The 12,109-nt window shown below is 37.1% G+C and overlaps 2 protein-coding genes across 12 annotated transcripts in view; one reads left to right on the top strand and one right to left on the bottom strand.

Moving 5' to 3' along the window:
* LOC107469573 (uncharacterized) overlaps window positions 1-5,200 on the bottom strand; it is a 14,713-nt gene extending 9,513 nt beyond the window's left edge. For 4 of the 8 annotated variants that reach the window (XM_052259750.1, XM_052259755.1, XM_052259746.1 and 1 more), the window contains exons 1-5: window positions 4,951-5,200; window positions 3,965-4,018; window positions 3,614-3,667; window positions 3,447-3,521; window positions 2,886-3,087 (exon numbers count right to left, since the gene is read on the bottom strand). In XM_052259750.1, the coding sequence (XP_052115710.1) occupies window positions 2,920-3,087; window positions 3,447-3,521; window positions 3,614-3,667; window positions 3,965-4,018; window positions 4,951-4,953 (354 nt within the window). In that variant the 5' untranslated portion in view covers window positions 4,954-5,200 and the 3' untranslated portion in view covers window positions 2,886-2,919. Of the gene's footprint in view, window positions 1-2,057; window positions 2,246-2,885; window positions 3,088-3,446; window positions 3,522-3,613; window positions 3,668-3,964; window positions 4,019-4,950 lie in introns of those variants that run through there. The other 4 variants (XM_016089039.3, XM_016088979.3, XM_052259744.1 and 1 more) reach the window with 4 other exon arrangements.
* LOC107473062 (naringenin 8-dimethylallyltransferase 1, chloroplastic) overlaps window positions 1-12,109 on the top strand; it is a 36,080-nt gene that overhangs the window by 18,540 nt on the left and 5,431 nt on the right. For 2 of the 4 annotated variants that reach the window (XM_052259734.1, XM_052259732.1), the window contains 2 exons: window positions 5,293-5,364; window positions 6,018-6,113. In XM_052259734.1, the coding sequence (XP_052115694.1) occupies window positions 5,293-5,364; window positions 6,018-6,113 (168 nt within the window). Of the gene's footprint in view, window positions 1-657; window positions 760-5,292; window positions 5,365-6,017; window positions 6,114-12,109 lie in introns of all 4 variants that reach the window. The other 2 variants (XM_052259737.1, XM_052259735.1) reach the window with 2 other exon arrangements.

Below are 12,109 nucleotides of genomic sequence, written 5' to 3'. Positions count from 1 at the left end.
TTAATTTTATAACTATCAGTATAATTTTTTTATGCTAATATCTAATTATATTTTTATATACATAAAGAAAAAAATATTATTTTTAAATAGCAAATATAAAAATTAATTATTTCTATTTGTACAACAGAATTAACACCTAATTAAGTATAAAAGTATACACATTAAATTATTTTAAATTTTAGATAACGAATGTTAAAATTAATTATTAATAAAAAATTAGATCTTTTCATATAAAAATAATAACTAAAAATCTTATTATTTAATTTTTTATCTACAGATACGTTGATTTCTTTAGGCAGAAACTTTTGTCAATCTATAATTTTTTTTACAAAAATAATTTAATTTTATAAATCTTTTATGTCATACATAATTTATACTATCAGAACAAATAATAAAATAAAAAAATACTAGTCACTATCAAAATTTCATAGTAATTTTTCACAATATTGGTGTTGTGAGAAGGGTAGAAAGAGGTGCATGATTTGGATTAGTTAGGAGAAAATAATGAGACCCAAGAAAGAGGAAAGGCTAAGTATTAAAAATTTGTGAGCTCAAAATTTATCTCTTCTGGGCTAGCAATTTATCTTTTATGGTGATGAATACATATATTATTGCTTGTTTTTATATTATAACTATGTTATATCTAAAAACTTTCAGTTGCCACTATTAAGATGGAAGCAATCTACAATTCCTACACTATTGTCAACTGTACCAGCTAACTTAATAGCAAATATTCTTGCACCTTTTCTTCATATCAAGGTATTACTTTACATAATTATTATGCTCTCTTTAGAGCCATATAACTAGTTTTTTCATGTGCATTGTAAAAAAAATTTCGCATTTTATTTTCGAAGCAATGTTACATAGTTAGTAAATAACTAAATATTATTATTTTTTGTCAATATTTATCTAGCAATAGTTTGTATTTATATTTACAGATATTTTACATATAAGAAGTATATAATTTGTACCTATATTTACTAAAATTTTATATATATAATTATATGAATTAATATAGTTTACATCTATGTTTTTTAGAAATTACACACATAAATTAATAAAATTTATTTATTAAAAATAATTTAGTATTTATACTGGCTAAATGATAGTAAAAAATATTAAAAATTGTTAGTCCCAAAAATTTTAAGTTAACAGTAGTACAATACTAGAGTTAATGCCTAATTCAATTTTCAAATGTAGCAAATTGGTGTTCAAAGAAGTCTAATATATCTGTGTTCAAATATAATCTTTGATTGTAGACCTATGTTCTGGAGAAGACAACTATATTTCCAAGATCAATAGTCTTTGCCAGTGTGGTCATGAGCCACTACAAGGGAGGCGCGAAATGGCGGCGGTTTTTTTCTTGATTAGCGGCGGTTTTAAACCGCCACAAAATCAAATGCCGGCGGCTAACCGAACCGCCATGGATATGGGCGCCGGGATTGGGTTTGGCGGCGGTTTCCAGCAACCGCTGGTATAACCGCCGCTAAATCAAAATTTTGCGGCACACCAATAGATAACCGCCGCCAAACCAGACTGACACGATTTGCTTCATATTTACCGGCGGTTTCGAACCGCCGCGATTTATTTCGATAGGTCCAAGTTGCCACACGTTTAGCGGCGGTTTTAAACTGCCGCTAAATAATACTATAATTTCGGTCACAAATATCGACGGTTTAAAACCGCCGCTAAATTAAGAAAAATTTTAAAAAAAAATTGGATTTCTCAAAAAAAAAACACATTTTTTAAAAATATTATTGAATTATTTTTTTATTCTTTTTAGATTTTTTATTATTTTAAGAGTGAATATTTTCAACCTTAGAATCTAAACTTTTATCAAAACAAAATAATATATTCATAAAAATACGAAGAAAATAAATCTCTTTCAAAGAGTTGCTTAGTCTAATTCAATAAAATATTTGCTTCAATCAAAAATATCTCCAATCCTAATATTCTATTCTTCACTCTATCATTCCACGAAACTCATCCCTGCAGTGATGTCTGGTGGCAGCTCCTCGCCTTGCCGTTGAAACAGATAAATCAGAGCACTCTCCATCCCTTCATCTTTTTCTTCTCTGCTGCTGCCTCATCCTCCATCGCCTTCCTCTTCAACTTCTCGCCTTCCAGCTCTGCTTGGAGTTCAAGCAACTTCCTATGGATCTGTGGAGATTAAGCACTACACAGCCAAGCTCATATATGCAATTCCTCTTTTATGGTTTTTACCTTTAAAAAAAAGCTAACATGTCTAGTGAGACATACATATATGCACAATATAGATGTAATAAGAAAAATCAATTCCCAAATTCAAATCCAATAAATCCAAATCGATATAGACAATATTTTAAATAAAATTGAATTGGATTGGGAAGTAAAAGTGAAACCAATACTATGCAAATTGTAACAAAATTATATTAAATATCCTATATAAATCGATCTTGGCATGTATTTAATATTTATAGTCCAATTGTATGTCTATATACGAGTATAGGAGGAGTGTCTCATAAATTGCTCTCTGCCTTAGTTGTTGTCGTAAGTAACCAATATAACTTACTAAATCGTTAGATCAACGAAGATTTATTTTTGTCTTACTAGTTTGTACCCAATAACAGTTTAACTTCATATACACCCTCATAGTAAATTATTAGACACTTGCAATGATTTACATGTAAGTTTTGAGTTTACTTCGTCAACAACAAATTAGAAAAGAGGACACAAATGCATATATTTTTCAATCAAGATATTCATGTAGAATTAATTTTCAACCAATTTATGTCTGATAAATCCAACAAGTAACTAATAAGATGAAAATGCATTCAGGATATTTCATCAGTATATAGGTTCCCTATAAGATTGAGAAAATGTAAGGATTAGTTTGATAAATTTACCTTTGTGGATTTGAACATGATTTGTGCAGGGCAGTTAAGGAAAGCCCGAGACCCCTTCGTTAGGCCATGAGAACCCATAAGAACAGCTAAAAGCTTCACATAAGTTTTCCATGGATTCACCATTTGCTTGCTTGTGAAGCCTTGAAGGTAAATCACGAAAAGGTAAACAAACCCTTGAATAAATGTGAAGTACCAACCATAGCTGAAAATTAATAAACCACCAAATCATTATTAATCACAAATTAATATCACTAACAAATAAAAATAGTACTAATTAATTCATCGTATATCTTGCTGAGGATATATATATATATAGTCTTATTCCTAAATCCTAATATATTTATCTATCTATCTTGGTCAGCCTATATATAATTGTTGCTACACATTTTAATCAGCACGAATCCCTTCAGTCAAGTTTATTATAGGAGCCAAACTGTGACCAACCTTGCTACAATCAAGTATATATATTCTAATAACTTGGGGATATGCATTTATCAAAAAAGCATTTAAGCACCACAAAATTGACAAAACTGGAAATTAGAAAAAAAAATTTTATCTTACCACTCTAATCTTGTTGGAGGTAAACAACTCTTGGACATAGTTGCGTTCCTTTGAACTCATGCCACCATGATAACTCTATTTTAATCCAAGTCAAGCATCAGATTTATAATTCAGCAGCAAGGCTTAATAGAATTATCTACATATTGAAAGAGAAATGCACAGCTAACCTTTGCCGAGATATTGTTATCATTCAAGTATCGACTAATCATATCAGTTTCAGACTGCAACAAGAAAAGAAATAATTGATTCCCAACAAGAAAAGCATTATAACATCACCACTAAAGAAAGTAAACTTATGTAATTAACTATCTTCTATCTGAGCAATTAGCCATATGTAACAACTAACAAGTACTACCATCACTAGTAAATAAAACTGGCATGCAAATCTATCATCTACAATGGCCTAAAAACAAAAGTTATTGCATCTTGTGCAATAAAAGCAACCACTCTGCAAGAGTTCAACTTTTTTTTTCACTATCAAAACCAAACCAAAGTAGCATTCAGTTGCAGAAACTCACCTTCACTGCACCTTGTCTAAGCTGGTTCAGTGTTTCAGCTGCTTCCTCAGTTGTCTACAATTGTTTAACAACGAACCAAACAAAAAGATTAAATAACCACGTCTCATACATCCATCAGAATAAGTAAATTACATCAGATGAAATACCTGACTGCTGCTTAAACTACCTTTTCATATACAAGGTTAAGACAGCAGAACAATAGATGAAAATTCCAAGCTCAGAAGCAGAACATAGATGCTATTAGCATACAAAGAGCATAATGGAGATCAACATGAACACCTTAGCGTTTCTTTATATGATTTATACACGTACCTAAGTCCCTTTTTTTAATAATTCCAATTCCAAAAATGGGAAGCATAATCCATGACCAATTGAACATTCCTCTAATAATGATAATGACCTTTTTTTATATTTTACCTCATTAGTGCTAATAATTAGTTTACTACTATTTCGAATTAAAATTTGACTTGATGAGAATGTTAATAACTTAGAAATTCTGATCCTGATATATGGTAGATAGCTAGTTATTAGTACTGAAGTTAAGTCATTTCTAACTTTATGGAAGAACTCTAATAAAGCAACGCATGAAGGCAATCGATCCACATGATTCAGCTGAAATTAAGCTGAGCTGAACCTTAAGGCTCTCAATTGATAATGTAAGTGTGTAATAGATTCTCAGAAAAAGGATGGTTGGGGACCTTATTTCAAACAATTTCATCCATAACATTATGTCAAAAACAGACTTGAACATTATTGAAACTGAATCAATCAAATAACTTTTTTCATTTATTTACTCTAACCATCAATTTTAATACAAAGCACACAATAAATAAAAAAAGTAGTACCTTCAAATTCCTAACTCTAAATAGCAACAATTAACCCCAATTAATAGAAGATATAGACAAATTCTGAATCAAAGTAACCTGAATCAAAATTTTGAACCAAGAATGAAAACAAGAAAGAAAGATCAATGTGGAAGAACGAACCATTAACAGGGGAGAGGCCACGATAGCTCAGATTGGCGCACGGGGGAGGAGGGTGTAAGGGTTTCACGCACGATCGAGGAGATGGAAAACTTCGACGCCGGTGAGAGAAGGACGGAGGGCAGCCGCGTGAAAGATTGGTACTTCTCCTGACATGTTTTGTGGCGGTTAGCTGAGCGGCCGGCAATTTTTTGCCGCTATGCTCCGTGTTTCTTGTAGTGAGCGTTTACTATTTAGTCATCATGTTGTTACTAAAGGTAATAAACTTATATATATTAACACTAATAATATGTCTTTTGCTTTAATTTGCTCTCTTAATATACAATATTTGTTGGGATAAAATAGGAAATACCTGACCTTGAAGGAGACAAAGTAACAGGTTTACAAACTTTGTCGGTACACTTTGGTCCAAAGCAGGTATTTTCTCATCTCTTGCAATACCTCCTGATTATGTTATATGAATTTAGTTTTAATGTACTATTGATGTAAATCAGTTTTATACGTGTATTTAATTATATAATATTATTTTTTATATTGATTACGTAAATAATTATTTAAAAATAAATGTAATTAAAAAATTATATAAAATATTTTATACTATTAGTGTATTAAAATTAAGGGTATAAAGACGTCTAAAATATCTTTTTTTAAAGATATTTTTTAATAATTAAAATTTAACACATATAATTGATATTTATATATATATCCTAACTCTACCATAAAAAACAAAGAACTAAAATTGAAGGTTCTCAAAATTAATATGTATAATAGAAGTGTTTTAGTTATTTTTTATAATAGGATATTGTAGTTATTTTCTATAAAAATAATATTAATTTAAATCAGTTTAAGATTTGATTTATTATTTTTTTAGTCAAATTAATTTATCTCGCCTAATTATAACAAAAATAGCACCATCTAATCGATTATATGTATTAAAATTTAATTATTAAAAAATATCTTTAAAAAAGATATTTTGGGTGTCTTTATCTGAGTAGCTCCATAAAATTAAACTTTATATCGATATCATACTATCATATTTCTAAATTCTTTTTTTATTAATCTTGTTTTAGGTATTCTGGTCATGTGTTGTACTTCTTGAAATGGCTTATGGAGTTGCCATTATCATGGGAGCAACATCTCCCTTCTTATGGAGTAAAATTTTCACGGTAATGTGCTATTCATTTGTATAATATAACTTATAATTTTGGAGGTCTAATATTCATTTTTTTTTAAATTTATTATTGTTGTTGTTTTTTCTTGGGACATAGATTGGAATTTTATTCAAATAACTAGAAGTTTGGTTAGTGTTGATAAGTAAATTTCCATTTTCTTTATTTTATCCACTTTCAACAACAAAATGTCATTTTTTTTCCCATAATTTCAAAATTATCTCCTTAAAGGCTAATGCTTTATTTTCAATTAGAATACTTCAATAAATTTCAAAATGTATTATTTTGTTTAACTTAAGATTAAAAATGACTAGTCGAGATTATAATAGATATCTATGAGTTTGATCCCTTTCTCCTCTTTTAAAAAAATATGCCCTTTTTTTTTTTGCTCTATTTCCATTACAGATCTCCATTTAATAGTTTAGAAAACATCTCCATCAATTTGCCTTCCTTTTCTTACATACACCCCGCATTTTTTGGAACAATTTGATCATCAAGAAGCTTACTAATAGTGAGATTGAATAAATCTCTTTTTTTATTATAGGAACAATATAGATAAATAATTCCTAATCAACTAACTTTAAACAACTGCAATTAATAATTATTAATTTTATATTTTTAAAAAATAAAATTTAAATAATTATTAATTATTAATAATTAAAAAAATCAAAATTACTAATTAATGATGAATTGGCTAATTGGGTATTGATTAGGTAACGGAGTTATATCTTTATTATATAAGAAACTGGATAAAAAATAAAAAATATAATAATTTTATTTCTTTTAACTTCAAATATCCATTTGTGATCTTATTTATCTTGGAGATCATATCATCTAGTACTTAAACTCATATCGCAAGTGCTTCTTTGGGGAGAGGGGTTTTCCATTCTCCAAATATTAAACAAAAAAACTTTGTGGACGAAAATCACTTTTTAACACATTTATATTTAGGTAAAGTATTATTTTAGTACTAATATTTAGATTAAATTCTAATTTCGTCTTTAATATTTGAAATATCTTTTTTTTTTTCAAAATTTTGTTTCGTCCTATTTTAATATTTTTAGTCAAAATTAAAATTATTTCTTTTTTTTTTATTATTCTATTATTTTTATTCTCAAATCACGACACTACTATAATTATAATTATTGTTAATATCTAAAAATTCATAATAGATGAAAGTGTGTTTTTAGCAAAAAAAGTTATTATGACTTGTTCGGTCGTCGGATTCCGGACAGGTCGGGTATACAAGTGAAAGGATGGATAGGTGAGGACGCCTTAACTTGGGTCGCACTGGTAGCGGACTACTCGAGCTGACGAGCACTTGGGCTGGTGAATGGACGAGGGGGGGTGCCACCTGCAAAGACACTCCGACGCCTAAGTCAGAAATCGTACAAGCAGGGGGAATGATGTGGGAAAGTGACATACCTCGGGGGAAGAGCCAATCTTCCCCTTATATACATGTCAGTAGTGGGCCCCAGGACGAGGACAGGCCCATATTTCCGAGGACGTTGTCCTGCAGCCACGTGCGAGCCGTACAGGACGCGTGTCCGGGTCGGTTGGAGGGCACGTGACCGGGTCGGGTGGAGATCGGGTCAGACCGACCCGTGCGGTTATTGGGCCAGGCCGTAACATGACTAGAGAACTAAAATAGGACGAATGAAAATATTTTGGATAAAAATAAAATATTTTAAATTTTAAGGACAAAAACAATATTTTCTTCTTTATATTTAATAGCTATTTGAGGTAGAAGTTCCACGAAAAATATTTTTATTTTTACAATACCTTATAAATAGATAAATTGTTTTATGTTAGCTTAAGTGGCCTGTATGTTTGTTGCTTGGTTCTTTTGATATTACTGCGTAGCCTTAGTTGCGAGTAGACGTGTTAGGGGGGAAGTACCATTCTAGGGTAGGCTTTTTCTCGTTCCTTTAGACTTAGTCTTGTTTGCCTTTAGTCGGGAAATCGTGGGGGGTGGTGTTTGTTTTCGGCCTGAGCGACCGATCTCTTAGACTAACTGGATGGTACCCCCATGTAGGTATGGCCCGCACGGTCTCCCGAGCATCCGTTAACCCTGCGGCTTACGACCAGTATGCTTGGGTCGTCTCAGATGTGAGGGATTCACCCAACCAAATGAGCGAGGAGGAGCTCACCGAGTTCCGACAAGCCGGGTATTTGTGTGGCGGGACTGACGAGGAGGCCAATTATGACGCCTTCGTCCCGGCTGCTCACGAGCGGTTGTATGAAATCAACTTCCAACCCAGCCGGGTTGCCGACTGGATTTGGTTCTACAAGGCCATGTTCACTCAAGTCGGAGTTCGCATTCCGTTCTCCGCCTTTCAAATGGCGCTCTTAAACCGAATTTCCGTGTCACCGTCGCAGTTGCATCCGAACAGTTGGGCTTCGATCCGCTGTTTCGAGATGGTTTGTGAATATCTCGACCTGCCGGTGTCCGTAGATGTCTTCCTCTTCTTCTTCACCCTCACAAACCCTTCCAAGCAGGGGAAACATAGGAAAGGGTTCATGTCCTTCCGGGCTGCTCAGGGTCGGAAGATCTTCGGCTTGTTCGAAGATTCTTACCATGGGTTTAAGGACAAGTATTTTAAGGTCCGTCCGGCCAAAGGTCGCCACCCCTTTTGGTTGTCTCTGGAGGGGGTACGGCTCATCCCGACTTATTGGAGCTTCGGGGCAGGAGCCAATAGTTTTATTAAGGTAGTTTACAAAAACATGTCGGCAGAAGATCAGCAGATTGCCGAGGTGCTAAACGCGGTTTTTGGGAAGAACCCAGTAAATCCCCACCTCCTCATGGGTGATCGGGACTCCGGTCGTAATTATATTTGTGAGAAGCTCTTTACTTTACGCTTTATCTTTTTCCCTTTATTGATATTGTGTGACGACTAACCGACCTTCTTTGGTTTCTTGCAGTGGATATGTCTGCGTCGGTGACGGGCCTTGCCGATCTGTTTCAAACCTTTCTTGCCGGCGGCGACGACGAGGAAGGTGACGAGCAGCCTGTCTCCGAGGGGCCTAATGCTCCCCCGGAGGGCCAGGATGTTCCCGAACAGAGGGCCGCGACCGACGAGGTCGAGACCTCGGCTCAGGGCGCCTCGGTTGAAGGTGGCAAGGCGGTCCGTGTTTCCCCTATCCGTGAGGTTGCCGGGATTGGGGGTTCGGTGCCTAAATCGGATGATGAGGAGGAGGTGGTGGAGGTCTCTAACCTGAAGAGAAAGAGAAAAAAGACATCCACGGCGTCGTCTAGTCCCGAGGGTGTCCTTACCGTTATGGAAAGGAATTTCGACGCCTCAAAATTTATAGACACCCAGCTGATCCCTGGTACGGAGGAATATTTCCATGAGTCATCCCTTGCCGGGCAGGCGAGGTGGATGTACCGCACTCTTCTGCGCGGTGCGGTTATTGCTCGGAAGGCCGAGTTCGAGTTGTCCGGGATGGAGTCTCTTCGTCGGAAGTTGGCCTCCGCTGGGAAGGCCAACAATGAATTGAAAAGTGAAGTGGAAACTCTCCGGCAGAAGTTGACTCAATCTTCGGAGAAGTTGGACGCCGCCGAGAAGAAGGCTACCGCCGCTGAGCAGAAAGCTGCCTCCGCCGAACAAAAGTTAACAGCTGTCGAGAAGAAACAGAAAGAGTCGGACGCAACGATTGAACGTCTGGTCGAGCGTGAGATGGCTCTGGAGAAACAGGTCGGCGAGGCGCAGAAGCGTACGGCCGAAGTCGAGGAGGGGAAGCGGGCCGTGGAGGCCGAACTGGTGACATGGAAGGCCAAGTACAAAGACGTCGTTAAACAGGGTAAAGGCGCGATTTTGGGCACCGAAGAAGCCCTGAAGGCCCAAATCAAAATTGTTGCCCCCGAGTTCGACACGTCGGCAATTGGCGTTTTTAAGATTATTAAGGATGGCCAGGTTGTTGATGTTCCGAAGAAATGAACTCTTTGTTCCATCGTTTTTGTTTAGCCGTTTTGTTTTGGCTTGTAGACAGTTGTTTTTAGCCGTTTTGGCTTACGAACAGTTTAATCTTTGCCGTTTTAATATTGGCTTGTGAACAATGACTCTTTGGTCGTTTGCTCGTGTTGTCGTAATGAAGTTTTTCTTACTTGTCCGATTTTGTTGTCGTTTTTAGTAACCGTTTTTGGTTTATAGTTGTTTACATCGGCGGCCCGTGGGCTCTTGTGTAGTTGCTTGTTACAACGGTAGTTGATGACCTCCCGGGGTGATCAGTCCCGGGTTGGGTGTCGTTGCTAGTCATGACAAGATGATTTATCTGAAAAACGGAGGTAAGATAGAACGGAGAATTTGCACAAGTGTATCTTATTCGGTATCCACATAAAAGACTTGAAAGTTACTATGAGGTTCAAATGACGAATTAACTACTTAGCTAGATTAGTCGGCAGGTCGCTCCGTCTTCTAGGAGTAGAATCTTCTAAGGTTGTCCGCATTCCAAGTTCTCGGGACTTCCTTGCCGTCGAGTCTTTCTAGTTTGTATGCTCCTTTTCCCATCACTTTCTTGACTCTAAATGGGCCTTCCCAGTTGGCCGCCAGCTTGCCTTCTCCGGGGGTCGGCAGGCCGATATCATTTCGCCTCAGGACGAGGTCGTTTGGCTCGAATTCCCTCTTGAGTACTTTGGTGTTGTAGCGGAGCGCCACTCTTTGTTTTAGCGCCGTTTCTGTCAAGTGGGCCATTTCTCGGGCTTCTTCTATCAGGTCCTTTTCTACGGCTTCCTCCACTCCTTTCAAAAGAAGTCGTGGGCTTGGTTCTCCGATTTCTACGGGTATCACCGCGTCCACCCCGTACGTTAACCGGAAAGGAGTTTCTTTGGTGGAGGACTGCTCGGTCGTTCGGTAAGACCAGAGAACTGATGCCAGTTCGTCGGCCCAAGCACCCTTTTTGTTGTCCAACCTCCTCTTTAGCCCTGAAAGGATAACCTTGTTGGCGGACTCCACTTGTCCATTCGTCCGAGGGTGTTCTACCGAAGAGAACTTTTGCCTTATTCCTAGGCCGTTGAGAAATCCCGTGAACTTTTTGTCAGTAAATTGTGTGCCGTTGTCCGAGATGACGACTTCTGGTATCCCGAACCGTGTTATCACCTGCCTCCACATGAATTTTCTGCAATTGGCTGAGGATATGCTAGCCAATGGTTCGGCTTCTATCCACTTGGTATAGTAATCGATTGCCACTATGAGATATTTGACCTGCCCAGGGCCGACAGGGAAGGGCCCTAAGAGGTCGACTCCCCATTGAGCGAACGGCCGAGAAGTCGTCAGCAAGCTTAACTCGTTTGCCGGTGCTTTGGCAAAATTGGCGTTCTGTTGGCACTTTATGCATTTTTTGACAAACTCTTTGGAATCTGCCATCATCGTCGGCCAGTAGTACCCAGCTCGGATCAACTTCCTCGCTAGGGCTTTCCCTCCGATGTGGTGCCCACAGCAGCCCTCGTGGACTTCCTTGAGGACGTAGTCCGTTTGGTCGGGGTGTAGGCACTTCAGTAAGGGTTGGCTGAGTCCCTTTCTGAACAGCTGTCCTTGGATGACAGCGTACTTGGCCGCTTCCCTCCTTAATTTCAACGCATCCTTTTCGTCACCAGGGACTTGGCCGTGTTCTAGGTAGTTGGTGATGGGGTCTAGCCATGAAGAACCTAGCCTTGACACGTGCAGTGTGACCGCTGGTTCTCTTGTCATACCTTGAATGAGAGACCGGTTGCCTTCTCCCGGCTTCGTGCTGGCCAACTTCGATAGGAGGTCTGCCCGTATGTTCCTTTCTCTAGGTACGTGGTGGATCGTGACCTCTTCAAACTTTTGGCTCAAGCTTTTAACTTTTTCCAAGTACTTTTGTAACAACGAGTCTTTGGCTTGGTAGCTCCCGTTTACCTGGGAGGTGACGATTTGGGAATCGCTGCATATTTCCAGTCTTCTTGCTCCGACTTCCGCCACTAGGGTTAAGCCCCCTATAAGAGCTTCATATTCTGCCTGGTTGTTCGAGATGGG

This window comes from Arachis duranensis, chromosome 1 (assembly GCF_000817695.3).
Source record: "Arachis duranensis cultivar V14167 chromosome 1, aradu.V14167.gnm2.J7QH, whole genome shotgun sequence".
NCBI lineage: Eukaryota > Viridiplantae > Streptophyta > Magnoliopsida > Fabales > Fabaceae > Arachis > Arachis duranensis.
This window is presented reverse-complemented; position numbering and strand designations above follow the sequence as displayed.